This window comes from Ranitomeya variabilis, chromosome 1 (assembly GCF_051348905.1).
Source record: "Ranitomeya variabilis isolate aRanVar5 chromosome 1, aRanVar5.hap1, whole genome shotgun sequence".
Taxonomy (NCBI): domain Eukaryota; kingdom Metazoa; phylum Chordata; class Amphibia; order Anura; family Dendrobatidae; genus Ranitomeya; species Ranitomeya variabilis.
The window spans coordinates 15466300-15484073 of record NC_135232.1 but is presented as its reverse complement, the minus strand read 5'-3'; the positions used below and the strand labels follow the sequence as shown (position 1 = coordinate 15484073).

Sequence of the window (17774 nt, the reverse complement as noted above, 5' to 3'; positions counted from 1 at the left end):
CTTCTACTGTATGCGGTCACGTGGGGCCGCCTATTACAGAAATGAATATGCGGCTCCACCCCTATGGGAGGTGGAGCCGCATATTCATCAACTGTAATGGGCGGCACCACGTGACCGCTCATACAGGAGAAGCTGCGAGGCGGAAAGCAAGCGTCGAGTGAGGCGGGTGAGTATTTTAATGCCGGCGGCCGGGCGCACAGGGGGTGGGAGGGGGGAGGATGCCCTAAAGTTTATTTTAATCACAAAAAAACAAAAAGATTTTTCATCCCTCCTCCCCAGCGAGCGCTGGAGAGAATGGATGAATGGCGGCTTCAGCACCATGCTGGGGGGACAGCGCTTACTGTAGCGCTGTCTCTCCTGCACGGTCCGTGTGGTACCCAGGAGGCACACGGCTGCCGCACGTGTGCCACACGGATGGCCTACGTGAGCTCACGGACACGGATAACTCCGGTACCGATTTTTTCCGGTACCGGAATTATCTGGACGTGTGGGACAGGCCTAAGATGCACCAATTCCGGCACTTAGCCTCTCTTCCCATTACCCTGTAGTGGTGGCATATGGGGTAACAGGGGGTTAATGTCATCTTTGTATTGTAAGGTGACATCAAGCTGGCTTAATAATGGAGAGGAGTCAATAAGACACCTATCCATTACTAATCCTATAGTTGTTACATGTTAAATAAAGACACAGCTACAATAAAGTATTTTAATGAAATAAAACACTAAAAACATTTTTCCCATATTTATTGTACTGATAATTAGTGATGAGTGAGTATACTCGTTGCTCGGGTGGTCTCCAAGTATGTTAGTGCTCGGAGATTTAGTTTTTGTCGACACATCTGCATGATTTACGGCTCCTAGCCAGACTGAGTACATGTGGGGGTTGCCTGGTTGCTAGGGAATCCCCACATGTATTCAAGCTGTCTAGCAGCCGTAAATCATGCAGCTGCATCAACAAAAACTAAATTTCCGAGGACTAACAAATACACGTAGACCACAACGAGTATACTCGCTCAGCACTACTGCTAATCCATGCGACGCCCTCTATCTCCTACAAAAAAAATAAACCAACACAAATACTCCGTTCCGATGTAATCCATTTAACCCCTTAGTGACAGAGCCAATTTACAGCTCAATGACCAGGCCAATTTTTACAATTCTGACCACTGTCATTTTATGAGGTTATAACTCTGGATCGCTCTAACGGATCCCGCTGATTCGGACATTGTTTTTTCGTGACATATTGTACTTCATGATAGTGGTAACATTTCTTCAATATGACTTGCGTTCATTTGTGAAAAAAACGGAAATATGGCGAAAATGTTAAGAATTTCGCAATTTTCCAACTTTGAATTTTTATTCTGTTAAATCAGAGAGTTATGTGACACAAAATAGTTAATAAATAACATTTCCCACATGTCTACTTTACATCAGCACAATTTTGGAAACAACATTTTTTTGTTGTTGTTAGGAAGTTATAAGGGTTAATATTTGACCAGCGATTTCTCATTTTTACAACAAAATTTACAAAACCATTTTTTTTAGGGACCACCTCACATTTAAAATCACTTTGAGGGGTCTATATGGCTGAAAATAACCAAAAGTGACACCATTATAAAAACTGCACCCCTCAAGGTGCTCAACACCACATTCAAGAAGTTTATTAACCCTTTTACGTGCTTCACAAGAACTGAAGCAATGAGGAAGGAAAATATTAACCTTTAACTTTTTTTTTTTTTTTTAACAAAGATTTTACTTCAGAACTATTATTTTCACAAGTGTAAAAAGAGAAAATGAAACACAAAATTTGTTGTGAAATTTGGAATTGAGATCGGACGCCATCTCACGTTTGCAGAGCCCCTGATGTGCCTAAACAGTAGAAGCACAACAAAAGTGACCCATTTTGGAAGTTAGACCCCAAGGAGCTAATCTAGATGTGTGGTGAGCACTTTGAACCCCCAAGTGCTTCACAGAAGTTTATAATGTAGAGCCGTGAAAATAAAAAAAATCATATTTTTTTCCACAAAAATGATCTTTTCACCCCCAAATAAATTTTAACTTTCACAAGGGTAATGGGAGAAATTGGACCATAAAAGTTGTTGTCCAGTTTCTCCTGAGTACATCGATACCCCATATGTGGGATGGGCCACTGTTTGGGCGCATGGCAGAGCTCGGAGAAGAAGGAGCGCTGTTTTGGAATGCAGACTTTGATGGAATGGTCTGCAGGCGTCACGTTGCATTTGCAGAGCCCCTGATGTACCTAAACAGTAGAAACCCCCCACAAATGACCCCATTTTGGAAACTAGACCTCCCAAGGAACGTATCTAGATTTGTTGGACAAAGGGTACAAAGCCCCACTGGGTGGCTGAGACAGGACAGGACCTGGCAGCTCAGTAGCAAGATACTAACTGAGGAAGAAAGTTGCTCAGGTATCCTCTAATGGGTGGGGATGCCTTAAGTACCTGAGGCCTCTTGGCAATTGGCAGAGGACACCTTAGGAAGGTGCACAAAGTCTCAATAAGAATCAGGAATTGCCAGCGCCGCCCCCCTATGCACACAGCCAGGAAGCATGCACAGAGCAGGCAAAAGACATAAGGCACACAGCATGGAGCCAGAAGACAGAACTCACAGCATGGCCTGGAGTAGTCAGCAAGTTGGTGTGTAAGGCAGGTGGGGAATGGGAGGCCATGCAGTGATGCCGGCAGGGTTGTTACACATATGTGGGGGTAAACCACTTTTTTGGCACACGGCAGAGCTCAGAAGGGAGGGAGCACCATTTGACTTTTGAATGCAAAATTGGCGCCATGTCGCATTTGGAGATCCCCTGATACACCTAAACAGTGGAAATCCCCCAATTCTAATTAAAACTAACTCCAACACACCCCTAACCCTAATCCCAACCCTATCCATATCCCTAACCCCAACACACCCCTAACCCTAATCACAATCCTAAGCATAGCCCTAACCCCAGCACACCCCAACCCCAACACACCTCTAACCCTAATCCCAAACTTAACCATAACCCTAACCACAAACCTAATCTAATCTCAACCCTATCACAGTGACCAAAATGAACCAATAGGGAAATCTTCCTATTGTTGCCGGGAGCCGGCTGGCGCACTGCGGCCACCATTTTCTTACAGGAAGAAGACGCCAGAGGCCGCGGGGGGAAGGAGGACTCAGGGACACCGGGAGACATTAGTAAGTATCGGGGGGATCGGGGACCCCATTTCTCTGTCCTCTGATGTGCAATCACATCGGAGGATAAAGAAAGTAAAAATGGCAAATTGCACTTTTTTTTTTGTGGTCGCCGTTGCGGTTAATAACGGAGATCACAACCCATGGGTTGGTAAAAACCGACCCGAATCATGTTCTCTGGGGTCTCGGCTGCCCCCAGCAGCCAAGACCCCAGAGAAAATCAGACTCTGGGGGCGCTATACACTTTTTCCACAGTGCTGTTAATTAACGGTGCTGTGGTTTAAGTACCCTTAATTACCGCCGTTAAAAGGCATATCGGCGGTCGTTAAGGAGTTAATAACTACTGTCCCAGGAGATGTGACCGCTCTACAGGGCCTCCAGTAATCTCCTGCAGTGCATCACTGAAGAGGTTACCGGAGTTCGTGGTCTCACTTTACTGCAATGCTGCATGAGAATATTCCGAAGCAGCGTTGCCGGTGGCAGCAACCTCGGATGGCGGAGTGGTACACTGCGGAATTATACCTTCAGTCATTGTATCACCGGAGCCCCTGGAGAGTAGTCACATCTACCGATGTGACAGCTCTCCATGGGAGATCGTTGTGGGACACTCGTTATTAAATGGATTACGTCGGAACAGGGAGTATACGGTTGGTTTATTATTATTTTTTTTTGCATGTGATCGGGGGCGTCAGGGATTAGCTGTATGGCGAGTACGTACTGTATATGTGTGGTGTTTTTTTTACACTTCCACAGTAGCCAGATGATGGGACTCCTACTGTCCCACCATTGGCTAGCTGTCACTGTAGCAGGCATAGCTGGATGGGACTACTAGTCCCATTGGACAGTGCCCGACTACATACAGACTCGCGCACACACATACATACAGCCCCGCAGACACACTCTTCCTGTGTGGTTGGGATTAGGGTTAGGGGTGTGTCTGGGTTAGAGGTGTGGTTAGGGTTACTGTTGGGATTAGGGTAAGGGGTGTGTTTGGATTAGGGTTTCAGTTATAATTGGGGTTTTTTCACTGTTTAGGCACATCAGGGGCTCTCCAAACGCGACATGGCGTCCGATCTCAATTCCAGCCAATTCTGCGTTGAAAAAGTAAAACAGTGCTCCTTCCCTTCAGAGCTCTCCCATGCGCCCAAACAGGGGTTTACCCCAACATATGGTGTATCAGCGTACTCAGGACAAATTGGACAACAACTTCTGGGGTCTAATTTCTCTTGTTACCCTTGGGAAAATAAAAATTTTGGGGGCTAAAAAACCATTTTTGTAGGAAAAAAAGGATTTTTTATTTTCACGGCTCTGCGTTATAAACTGTAGTGAAGTATTTGGGGGTTCAAAGTTCTAACAACACATAAGTTCCTTGGGGGGTCTAGGTTTCAATATGGGGTCACTTGTGGGGGGTTTCTACTGTTTAGGTACATTAGGGGCTCTGCAAACGCAATGTGACGCCTGCAGACCAATCCATCTAAGTCTGCATTCCAAATGACGCTCCTTCCCTTCCGAGCTCTGCCATGGGCCCAAACAGTGGTTCCCCCCCACATATGGGGTATCAGCGAAATCAGGACAAATTGGACAACAACTTATTGGTGTCCAATTTCTCCTGTTACCCTTGGGAAAATACAAAACTGGGGGCTAAAAAATAATTTTTGTGGAAAAAAAAAGAATTTTTATTTTCACGGCTCTGCGTCAAACTCTAGTGAAGCACTTGGGGGTTCAAAGCTCTCACAACACACCTAGATAAGATCCTTAGGGGGTCTACTTTCCAAAATGGTGTCACTTGTGGGGGGTTTCAATGTTTAGGCATATCAGGGGCTCTCCAAACGCAACATGGCGTCCCATCTTAATTCCAGCCAAATTTGCATTGAAAAGTCAAACGGCGCTCCTTCCCTTCCGAGCTCTGCCCTGCGCCCAAACAATGGTTTACCCCCACATATGGGGTATCAGCGTACTCAGGACAAATTGTACAACAACTTTTGGGGACCATTTTCTCCTGTTACTCTTTGTAAAATAAAACAAATTGGAGCTGAAATAAAAAAAATTGTGAAAAAAAACTAACTGTTCATTTTTTTTTTAAACATTCCAAAAATTCCTGTGAAGCACCAGAAGGGTTAATAAACTTCTTGAATGCGGTTTTGAGCACCATGAGGGGTGCAGTTTTTAGAATGGTGCCACACTTGGTTACTTTTTATAATATAGACCCCTCAAAGTGACTTCAAATGTGATGTGGTCCCTAAAAAAAAAAATGGTGTAAAAATGAGAAATTGCTGGTCAACTTTTAACCCTTATAACTCCCTAACAAAAAAAAAAAATTTTGTTTCCAAAATTGTGCTGATGTAAAGTAGAAAGTATTTTGTGTGACATATCTCTGTGATTTAAGGGCATAAAAATTCAAAGTTGGAAAATTGCTAAATTTTTAACATTTTTGCCAAATTTCCATTTTTTTTCGCAAATAAACGCAGGTAATATCAAAGAAATTATACCACTATCATGAAGTACAATATGTCAAGAGAAAATCTCAGAATCACCGGGATCCATTCCAGAGTTATAACCTCATAAAGGGACAGAGGTCAGAAATGTAAAAATTGGCCCGGTCATTAACGTGCAAACCAATCTCGGGGCTTTAGGGGTTAATAGGGAGAAATGCAAGATTCTACTTCTAAAATTGCCTCTATAGAATGGGAGGAATAGAACGAAGCAGCAGCATGTGTGGAAAAACACCTGGGTATACTAATAGATCATAGACTGCACATGAGTCAACAGTGTGATGCAGCAGCAAATAAGGTAAACACAGTTCTAGGATGTATTAAGAGAAGAACAGAGTATGGTTCACGTGAAGTAATTATCCCCTCTACTCCTCTTTGGTCAGACCTCATCTGGATACTGTGTCCAGTTTGGGGTCCCACATTGTAAAAAAAGACATTGAAAACCTGGAGAAAGTACAAAGAAGAGCAACCAGGATGGTGAGTGGACTGCAAAGTATGTCCTATGAGGAACGGTTAAAGGATCTGGGAATGTTTAGCTTGCTAAAAAGAAGACTAAGGAGACTTAATAGCTGTCTAAAAATATCTCAAGGGCTGTCACAGTGTAGAGGGATCATCATTATTCCGATTTGCACATGGAAACATGAGAAGCAATGGGATGAAACTGAATGGGAGAAGATACAGACTAGATATTAGAAAAAAAAAACTTTTTGGATAAATTATGTGATAAGGCTCCTTAACCCTTTCCTGATATGTGATCTTCATACATGGAGGATGCGAGGTGCGGGTCTGTGGAGCGAGCTCACATTGCTGCTATTTAACCACTTCACTGCTGCTGACACCCTGACAGGTTCCCTTTAATTGATTGGTTCTCTCATTCCCCTGCCAGTAAGTCAGTAGATCGCAGGGTCCAAACAATGAATTGCCATGACTGCCGGGGACCTGTAGAAGACCCCTATCTCTGAACCAAGGTTTTCCTATTAAGCCCGGTATTTATAGGATTGAAGGTGCAAGTCTCCATTATTTCTACTTTGTCTCCCAGAATGAGAACAAATCATTATAAATAAAAAATAAAAAATGTATTTGGCATTGCCACATCAAGGTTTATCCCACATGGTGCGTGCTATGAAAAAAGAAAAAAAAAATTAAAAACACCTCCCCAAAAACGCAGTAAAAAACAATGAAAAAAAAAAATCACAGGTATCGCAAAATGGTATCAACAAAAAACTCAGCTCAACATTCAAGATAAGAAGCCGTCACACAACATGGAAAACGGAAAATAAAGTGATGGGTCTCAGGGAATGTTCTCAATATATATAATATATAAATATATAAAGTACAGTTGAATATTTAAAATTTTAATAAAATACCTTTATTTAGCAAAAATATTATCAAAAAGGTAAATCTTTAGTTAGTGTCTAGTGATGATGTTAAATATGTCAGTTCCCAGCTGTGAGGTTGTGACAGCGCAGGAAACACCGGTTGATGGGTGGTAACCTTACTGACGTTACCGCCGGACACAGCGCTGTGGTTCCGACAATGTCACATAGATGATAGCGTGTGAGCCAGCAGCTATGACTGGCGGTAAAAAGGTGACCGCCGGTAATGCGTCAGCTGATGACCACTACTCTCATCAGTGTACACCTGGCAGAGCAGGCGACGCCGATGAGAGTATTCACCAGCCGGCGACTGTGCGTAGTGAGAGTTATTAGATAGGGAGTGCATATAGGAAAGAGAATACAAATCAATCTTCATTCATTTCAAATAGAACAATACTACACAACCTCAGATAGAAAGCGCACGCCAGCAGATATCAATGCATGAAATCCGTCTACCATATTGTGATAAGTAACACCACACGGCATGACGAAGACAAAACGGGATGGTTAACACTAGACCCAGTGTATGGCTTCACATAGGTCAATCCTGACCATATGCAGTGAGGTTGTAGACTTACATACAGCTCTGGAAAACATTAAGAGACCACCGCATCAAGACCCTGTCATGGCCGCCCAATCTCCAGACCTGAACCCCACTCAAAACCTCTAGAATGTAGTCAAGAGGAAGATGGATAGTCACAAGCCATCAAACAAAGAAGAACTGCTGACATTATTGTACCAGGAGCCGTGTGAGAGACTGGTGGGAAGCTGCCAAGACGCATGAAAGCTGGGATTAACAATCATGGTTATTCCACACACTATTGATTTCTGAACTCTTCCTGAGGTAAAACATTAGTATTGTTGTTTCGAAATGATTATGAACTTGTTTTTTTTTTTTTGCATTATTTGAGGTCTGCAAGCAATACATTTTTTTGTTATTTTGACCATTTCTCATTTTCAGAAAATAAAAACAAAATTTATTGCTTGGAACTTCAGAGACATGTTGTCAGTAGTTTATAGAATAAAAGAACAATTTACATTTTACTCAAAAATATACCTATAAAGAGAAAAATCAGACAAACTGAACATTTTGCAGTGGTCTCTAAATTGTTGCCAGAGCTGTATATCAGTACATGGATCTATCGGGTATCCATCACTCCCATATACACTCACCGGCCACTTTATTAGGTACACCATGCTAGTAACGGGTTGGACCCCCTTTTGCCTTCAGAACTGCCTCAATTCTTCGTGGCATAGATTCAACAAGGTGCTGGAAGCATTCCTCAGAGATTTTGGTCCATATTGACATGATGGCATCACACAGTTGCCGCAGATTTGTCGGCTGCACATCCCAAAGATGCTCCATACAAGGCAGGATGGATCCATGCTTTCATGTTGTTTATGCCAAATTCTGACCCTACCATCCGAATGTCGCAGCAGAAATCGAGACTCATCAGACCAAGCAACGTTTTTCCAATCTTCTACTGTCCAATTTCGATGAGCTTGTACAAATTGTAGCCTCAGTTTCCTGTTCTTAGCTGAAAGGAGTGGTACCTGGTGTGGTCTTCTGCTGCTGTAGCCCATCTGCCTCAAAGTTCGACGCACTGTGCGTTCAGAGATGCTCTTAGGCCTACCTTGGTTGTAACGGGTGGCGATTTGAGTCACTGTTGCCTTTCTATCAGCTCGAACCAGTCTGCCCATTCTCCTCTGACCTCTGGCATCAACAAGGCATTTCCGCCCACAGAACTGCCGCACACTGGATTTTTTTTCTTTTTCGGACCATTCTCTGTAAACCCTAGAGATGGTTGTGCGTGAAAATCCCAGTAGATCAGCAGTTTCTGAAATACTCAGACCAGCCCTTCTGAGTGTAGAACTACACATATACACTCACTGGCCACTTTATTAGGTACACCTGTCCAACTTCTTGTTAACACTTAATTTCTAATCAGCCAATCACATGGCGGCAACTCAGTGCATTTAGGCATGTAGACATGGTCAAGACAATCTCCTGCAGTTCAAACCGAGCATCAGTATGGGGAAGAAAGGTGATTTGAGTGCCTTTGAACGTGGCATGGTTGTTGGTGCCAGAAGGGCTGGTCTGAGTATTTCAGAAACTGCTGATCTACTGGGATTTTCACGCACAACCATCTCTAGGGTTTACAGATTTACTTTGAGGCAGATGGGCTACAGCAGCAGAAGACCACACCGGGTACCACTCCTTTCAGCTAAGAACAGGAAACTGAGGCTACAATTTGTACAAGCTCATCGAAATTGGACAGTAGAAGATTGGAAAAACGCTTCTTGGTCTGATGAGTCTCGATTTCTGCTGCGACATTCGGATGGTAGGGTCAGAATTTGGCGTAAACAACATGAAAGCATGGATCCATCCTGCCTTGTATGGAGCATCTTTGGGATGTGCAGCCGACAAATCTGCGGCAACTGTGTGATGCCATCATGTCAATATGGACCAAAATCTCTGAGGAATGCTTCCAGCACCTTGTTGAATCTATGCCACGAAGAATTGAGGCAGTTCTGAAGGCAAAAGGGGTCCAACCCGTTACTAGCATGGTGTACCTAATAAAGTGGCCGGTGAGTGTATATTATGCTTGCTTCTATGCACTTCTTGACTGGGTTCCCAATCCAAGGTCTGCTCTAGTCATAGTAAGAAATATGTCTGTGACATATATAAATAGGGCGGTGTGTGTAGTTTACTGTACATGTATTTATTGAATAAATAATATAACAAAAGGGTGGAGTCACAATTATTTTTACTAACCAGCTGAGGGAAAGAAGACAGCTGGGGGCTGGTTTTATTATTCTGGGAAGGGGCCAGTATCCATAAAGCTTCCACGGTTATTAATACCAGCTCAAAGGTTTCTGCTTAGTGTTTACTGGTTATTAAAATGGAGGGACCCCCAAAAAACAAGAAGTGGGGTCTCCCTTAAATTTAATAACCAGCAAACACTAAACAGACAGCTGCGGACAGGAAATTATAGGCTGGGAAGGGGCCATGGATATTGGTCCCCTCCCAGACTAATAACATCCAGCCTCAGCCGCCCCACTGGCCTTTAGCCTCGGCTCTTCAGCTTCGTAATATCAGCTGTCATCAAGCCCAGGGGTTAGTAATGGAGAGGTGTCTATCACATACTCTCTTTTCTAACCTCATAATCAAAAGTAAGACACACAGAAAAAAGTATTTAATTGAACAAAACATTCCCCGACAAATCCCCTCTTTTTCCCATTTATTAACATAAAAATAAAAGGTGACGTCATTAAGGCGGCTGCTGGTCACATGCAACCTCGTTCTCACGTAAACGCAGTGTTGCTGGCGGCCGTAGTGGTAACATTACTGATGTCACCGCTCAGCAGTGCAACCAGATGTAGCAGAGTTGGGCTCGTCGTGGGAGATCATCATTATAGATTATTAGCGGACAGATGACGATGTCTTAGATTTTTAATTTTTATGTTAATAAATAGGAAAAAGAGGGGATATGTTGGGGAAGGTTTTGTTCAATTAAAGGGCTTTTTTCTGTGTGTTTATTAATTGTCACTACAGGGTTAGCGATGGTTGTGCCTGACAGATGACGCTCTACGCTCTATTACTAACTCCTGGACTTCAAGTCAGCGGACATTAAAAAGCTGACATCATCCACAAAATATTACCCCGATTGCCAATGCACCAGGGCAAGTATCTAATGGATGTGACTTTTCGGGCCAGATGCAGGCGGCTATTTTTAGGCTGGAGGGGGCCAAATATCCATGGGTCTTCCCAGCCTGAGAGCACCAGCACCGTGCTGTCAGCTTTACCTGAGCTTGTTATCAAAAACAAAAGGAGACCCCAGGACTTAATTTTTTCTTTTTTTATAGACAATGTGACGGCCAATCGCAACTATGCCAATACTTGAAATGGCTGTGATGGGGTTAAAGTTCCCAAACAGGAAAAGCTGTGGCCTTTCAACAAGCTTTGTTCTGCCAAACCCAAACAGTAACACAGAGTTCTGGGAGAAGTCAATTCTCGGACATCAGTGCGGACCCCGAACTTTACTGCTTGGATTTGCCCATCTCTAATGAAGACAGCGGAGAAACCGCGACTCACAGATCAGAAGAAAATAATCAGGGAAATGAAAGCTGTTGTCAGACGGATAAAATCTAGAGAAAACCAGAGCAAGTCTGGAGGAAACTCATCTATTATAGGACGACGCCGGAGAGACGTCATCACATCCACCGGAGCCAACAAGGAGCCTCGCTTCTCACCTCGTGGTGTAAGAGGCCGGAGCTCCTCCATCATCACGTCCTGGTACCGATCCTGGTGTCCTTCTAGATACTCCCACTCCTCCATGGAGAGATAGACAGCGACGTCCTGACACCTTATAGGAACCTGACAACAACCACACTGTCATCACCCAGAATCCTCCAGTGCTGTATAATGTCCCAGCAGTCACCTCTCTGCTCATCACCCAGAATCCTCCAATGCTGTATAATGTCCCAGCAGTCACCTCTCCGCTCATCACCCAGAATCCTCCAGTGCTGTATAATGTCCCAGCAGTCACCTCTCCGCTCATCACCCAGAATCCTCCAGTGCTGTATAATGTCCCAGCAGTCACCTCTCCGCTCATCACCCAGAATCCTACAGTGCTGTCCTGTATAATGTCGCAGCAGTCACCTCTCCACTCATCACCCAGAATCCTCCACTGCTGTATAATGTCCCAGCCGTCACCTCTCCGCTCATCACCCAGAATCCTCCAGTCCTGTATAATGTCCCAGCAGTCACCTCTCCGCTCATCACCCAGAATCCTCCAGTGCTGTATAATGTCCCAGCAGTCACCTCTCCGCTCAGCAGCTCAATCATCTTGTTGCTGAGCTCCAGGATCTTCTTGTTCCTCTCATGTAGCAGGGAGTGCGGGGGAGGCTCTGTGATGGGGCCCGGGCTCCGCCCTCCTGACTCCTGGAGATGGATGATGGGAGTCACACAGTCCCCCGGTGTCTTCCTCACTATTGTGTAATCCTGTGTATGGAGAGAGACACTTAGGGAGAAGATTCCTTCCCGACTCCAGATCTGACAATCAGTAGAAATCCCGGGATCAATAACCGTCTCCAGTAATCTGGGGCCATAACCGGGAATATTATTCCCCTCCGGACAGACATCCCGGCCCCTCTACAGCTCTTATAGGGAATCCCCATGACAACTCCTCCGGGCAGAGAGCTCCACACAATCACTGCTCTTACAGGAAAGAATCCTTCTCTCTATTCTGGATTTCCTCCTCCCGATGTCGGACTTGTCACAGAACACAATAAAGCTGATAGAAATGTAGAGGAGTTACCTCTCCGCTCAGCAGGGAGACGATCTCCAGGGCCAAGTGGAATAATCTTCTGGTGGTCTCATCCCTGTCCTCGTCCATCCTCGGGGTCATTCAGGAGGAGGAGGGATGAACACTGGATCAGCTGGAGGGATCTCGTCCTGCCGGCGTCTTCATGATGGAGGAGAAGATGGAAATCACAGGGGACGAGAGAACGACAATCACTAAATTCTGCCAAATATCAACATTTATCAGGAGGAAAAGCCACAAAACTCCACCGCGGCCTCCTCCGCCGATCTGACCGCTCATTATCAGCCTCGTAGGAGGACGGTCACCGTGGTAACTACACCGCCAGCAGAGGACGGTCACTGTGGTAACTACACCTCCAGCAGGGGATGGTAACCGTGGTGACTACACCTCCAGCAGGGGACGGTAACCGTGGTGACTACACCTCCAGCAGGGGACGGTCACCGTGGTAACTACACCTCCAGCGGAGGACGGTCACCGTGGTAACTACACCTCCAGCAGGGGACGGTCACCGTGGTAACTACACCTCCAGCGGGGGCCGTGAGATGAGGAGCAGACGCTGCACATCCCCCATACAATGCTGCCCGTCCCCAACACTGAGGAGCCGCAGTCACATGGAGCAGGAGCCTCCACAGGAACAGCTCTGATCTCACCCCACACTCTCCTCTCACAGATTTACCACAAGCACCAAAACTCCACCAAACCCTCCTGTAATCTCACCGGAATGGCGGGAAATCTGCTGCTGGCTGACACCAGAGAACACGAGCTGCACACAACCAGGACAGAGCTGCTGCACTGAGAGCGGAAGGACCTGTGGTGACGTCACCGTCATGTGATCAGGGGGCGGGGCTCAGGAGAGAAGTGATGAAGAAGCTGTGGTGACGTCACCGTCATGTGATCAGGGGGCGGGGCTCAGGAGAGAAGTGATGAAGGAGCTGTGGTGACGTCACCGTCATGTGATCAGGGGGCGGGGCTAAGGAGAGACGTGAAGCACATGTGGTGACGTCACCGTCATGTGACCAGGGGGCGGGGCTCAGGAGAGAAGTGAAGGACCTGTGGTGACGTCACCGTCATGTGACCAGGGGGCGGGGCTCAGGAGAGAGGTGCTTGTGCTCGCTGTCTGCCGCTAGTTCAGGATTAGATCTCTGGCCTCTTTACATCAGTTTTTTGCCATCAGTCTCAATCCAACGAATGTTGAAATAAACGGATGTGATGAATGTTGCCGCCTGATCCGTTTTTTCTCATAGACTTGTATTAGTGATGTGTGGCCTCATGTTTCATCCGTCGTTCGTCAGATGCAGCGATAATTGTCCGGAGACATCGGTCAAAGTAAGGTTTTTTGTGTCTGTCGAAATCCGACGCCGTCCGTCGCTTGCTAGAATGGAGGCCTATGGCGCCGGATTCCGTTTTTTTTAAGCTGAGCATGCTCCGATTGTTTTAGGATCCAATTATCTGAATCAGCTAGTTGGATCCGGTGAAAAACGGATCCATCGCATTAGTTTTTCACAATCTGCGACGGATCTGTTTTTTTCAAAATTCGATGGATTGTGACTGTTGGCAAAAAACTGATGTGTGAACGGGGCTATAATTCCCCCCGGTTGCGGTTTTTCAGGGCGCCGTACATTGGCCTGTATGAGTCATGTACACAGGTGTGGCGCTGGGTCGCGGCTGTTGTAGATGTGGAGCTGCTGATGAAGCCTCTGTGGGTTTTGCTGCCATGAATTGCAGTGAGCATAGACAGGACTGATGAGCTGCTGCTCTGCTGTGCCGTTCCGCTAAGCCGTGCGCCGCTCCGCTGTGCCGCTCCGCTGTGCAATGCATCGCTCCCCTGTGCCGTGCTGCTCCGCTGTGCCGTTCCGCTCCGCTGTGCAGTGCGCCGCTCCCCTGTGCCGTGCTGCTCCACTGTGCCGTGCCGCTCCGCTGTGCAGTGCATCGCTCTGCTGTGCAGTTCGTCGCTCCACTGTGCTGTGCCACACCGCTGTGCCGTGTGATCCGGAGGAGGCCATTTGTTTTCCAGGTGGGAGTTTCTTTGGACATTAAAGGGAATGTGTCAGCCCAGTTTTGGCCTATAAGCTGCGGCCATCAGGGGCTTATCTACAGCATTCTATGGAATAAACACTTTTCATTGCTGGAACATTCCTATTTTCTACATGTCGTTGATGGGATCATGAACTCACAGTGAAAGAGAAGATGCTGCCATCACTCCGTGCTCTTGGTAGACCTGCACTTCTCCATCAGGACAATGGTCCAAAACACACATCTAAGACCAATGTCACATTTTAAAGAACATGGTAAAAGTGATTCAGTGGCCAAGTGTTTTCTGATCTGAACCCCACCAAACACCTATGGTGAATTCTGGAGAGACAAGTTGTCATCACTCTCCATCCAGCATCTAGGCGCTAAGAGCTAAAAGAGAAAGAAGATAGATGATGCATTATGGAACCAACTTGTTTATTCCAGGCCTAGAAGACTTGGTGCTGTCGTTAAAAATCATGGAGGCCATACATAATACTAGATGTAATTGTTTTCGATATGGGGTGTGCTCATTTTTGCATCAACCTGAATAAAACTGAAGATTTTCTACTGAAAGTTATATTGGGTCTCGCTCGCAGGTGGCGCACCTGGTTCATGGACCCACTGTGCCACAGGACCGGGCCTACCTAGGCAGGGGCATGGCTACGCGGCTACCTGTTCACTGGAGTTCCTGAAGGTGCAGTCAGGCTTGAGCTGCAGGCAGCCACCAGGTGCCACTCCTAGGCAGAGCCCGACACTGCAGCGGCTCACCACAGGGGTCAGGTTCGCTGACTCCAACAGGGCTAGGGCTCCATTCAGACTACTTTTCGGGCAGGAAGGATACTGACTAGATTTAGTATATGTTCAGACCGCTGTGGTCTCAGGGTTTAGGAAATCTTAAAGCGGTTTCATACTGCATTCGTAGACAGTCTCGGTTCAGACACTAGCCACACACGGTCCAGAGGTTCAAATTCAGGCCCTGGCTACACAGAGACCAGGGATCCAGATTTGGGCACTGGCCACACTAGGATCAGGGTATCAATGATGTTGCTTCAGCACCTCCCTTTTGAGGACGGTACCGCTTATACAAGATGCCTCAAAGCAATTGGCTGGGGGCAGGTTCGCACACTGCCTGGGAGCAGGTTCGCACACTGCCTGGGAGCAGGTTCGCACACTGCCTGGGAGCAGGTTCGCACACTGCCTGGGAGAATGACAGGGACCATGCCGCAGTCAGGGCGATGAGTACGCCGGCGTCTCTGCATGGAGGAGAGCCATGCAGCAATGCAGGTAGTGTTGTTACATATTATTAACCTTACTTTCATTTTATTGATTAACCCCTTTACCCCTGAGGGTGGTTTGCATGTTAATGACCGGGTCAATTTTTACAATTCTGACCACTGTCACTTTGAGGGTATAACTCTGGAACACTTCAACGGATCCCGGTGATTCTGAGGTTGTTTTTTCGTGACATATTGTTCTTTAGGATAGTTGTAAAGTTTCTTCAATATGACTTTATTAGTGAAAAATACGTATATTTTGAAAAAATTTAGCAATTTTGCAACATTGAATTTTCATGCCCTTAACCCTTTCATGACCCAGCCTATTTTGACCTTAATGACCTGGCCATTTTTTGCAATTCTGACCAGTGTCCCTTTATGACACACTTCATGTCCTCAGAACTCCCAACTCTTATCCTGGGAGACTTCAACATCCCCATAAACAGCCCCACTTCCACATCTGCATCCCAGCTTCTATCACTAACCACTTCTCTAGGCCTCTCATAGCTCTCAACCTCTGAAACACACAAAGACGGTAACACCCTTAACCTGGTCTTTGTCCGTCTCTGTTCAATCTCCTACCTAGATAACTCACTGCTTCCCTTCTCGGACCCCAACATTCTCTCCTTCACACTCACAATTCCTCGCCCACCCCAGCACCCTCCTACCTACCACACATTCAGAAATCTACATGCTATTAATCCTCACGCACTTTCAGGCTCCCTACACTCATCATTGTCCCCAATCTCTTCTTTTTCCTGTCCTGATCTGGCTGTACATCACTACAATGACACTCTTAGAAGCACCCTTGACCAAGTAGCTCCCCTCACCCTCAGAACCTCCACAGAGTGAAACAGCCCTGGCTCACATCGCAAACCCGATTTCTCCAGCGATGCTCTAGGTGTGCTGAATGTGTATGGAGGAAAACTCGCACACCAGAAGACTTTATACACTTTAAATTTATGTTAAGGACCTATAACTCTGCCCTTCACCTCGCCAAACAGACCTACTTCACCACCTTGATCTCCTCACTATCCAACAACCCCAAGAAACATTTTGACACCTTCCACTCCCTCCTCAGGCCAAAAGCACAAGACCCTATCACAGACATTTGTGCTGATAACCTGGCCTCCCACTTTATAGAGAAAATAGACAATATCTGTCAGGAAATCTGCTCCCAATCACCAAGTGCAGTGACTCCCATCCCTCCCTGCATCTCCCCTGGCTCACTCTCCACATTCGATCCCATCACAGAAAAAGTCTCCAAGCTCATCTCCTCTTCTCGTCCGACTACATGCACCACCGACCCCATTCCCTCACACCTCCTCCAGTCTCTCTCTCCAGTCGTCACAACTCACCTAACTACAATCTTTAGGGTATGTGCACACATTGTGGTTTTTGACACTGCGGATCCGCAGCAGTTTTCCATGCGGTGTACAGTACCATGTTAACCTACGGAAAATAAAAACCGCTGTGTACATGCTGTGGAAAAAACCGCGCGGAAACGCTGCGGTTTATTTTCCGCAGCATGTCAATTCTTTGTGTGGAATCCGCAGAGGTTTGACACCTGCTCCATATTAAAAAAAATTGCAGGTGTAAAACCGCAGTAGAATCCGCAGTGTTTTTGCCCTGCGGATTTATCAAAATCAGTGCGGAAAAATCCGCACACCAGTCCGCAGCGTGTTCACATAGCCTTAATCTCTCCCTCTGACATTTTCCCCTCCTCCTTCAAACACTCTATCATTACTCCATTACTAAAGAAACCCACCCTCGACCCATCCTGCGCAAATAACTACAGACCAGTCTCCAATCTCCCCTTCATCTCTAAACTCTTGGAGCGCCTGATCTACTCTCGCCTTACCCGTTACCTCTCCACTCATTCCCTCCTAGACCCTTCACAGTCCGATTTCCGCCCCCTACATTAGACAGAAACTGCACTCATCAAGGTGACCAACGACCTTCTGACAGCAAAATGTAATGGTGACCACTCTCTGCTCATTCTTCTCGACCTCACTGCAGCTTTTGACACTGTTGACCACCCTCTCTTACTCTCTAGGCTCCAGTCTCTTGGCATTAAGGACACTGCTCTCTCCTG

At 46.2% G+C, this 17774-nt stretch overlaps 1 protein-coding gene across 3 annotated transcripts in view; it reads right to left on the bottom strand.

The window, feature by feature from the left end:
• The window catches only part of LOC143793538 (uncharacterized), a 379060-nt gene that overhangs the window by 33426 nt on the left and 327860 nt on the right, over positions 1-17774 (bottom strand). For 2 of the 3 annotated variants that reach the window (XM_077280591.1, XM_077280592.1), the window contains exons 1-4: positions 13110-13232; positions 12387-12533; positions 11891-12070; positions 11320-11443 (exon numbers count right to left, since the gene is read on the bottom strand). The exons of the other annotated variant lie outside the window; for it this stretch is intronic. In XM_077280591.1, coding sequence (XP_077136706.1) covers positions 11320-11443; positions 11891-12070; positions 12387-12476 — 394 coding nt within the window. In that variant the 5' untranslated portion in view covers positions 12477-12533; positions 13110-13232. Of the gene's footprint in view, positions 1-11319; positions 11444-11890; positions 12071-12386; positions 12534-13109; positions 13233-17774 lie in introns of those variants that run through there. 3 annotated transcript variants of the gene reach the window in all.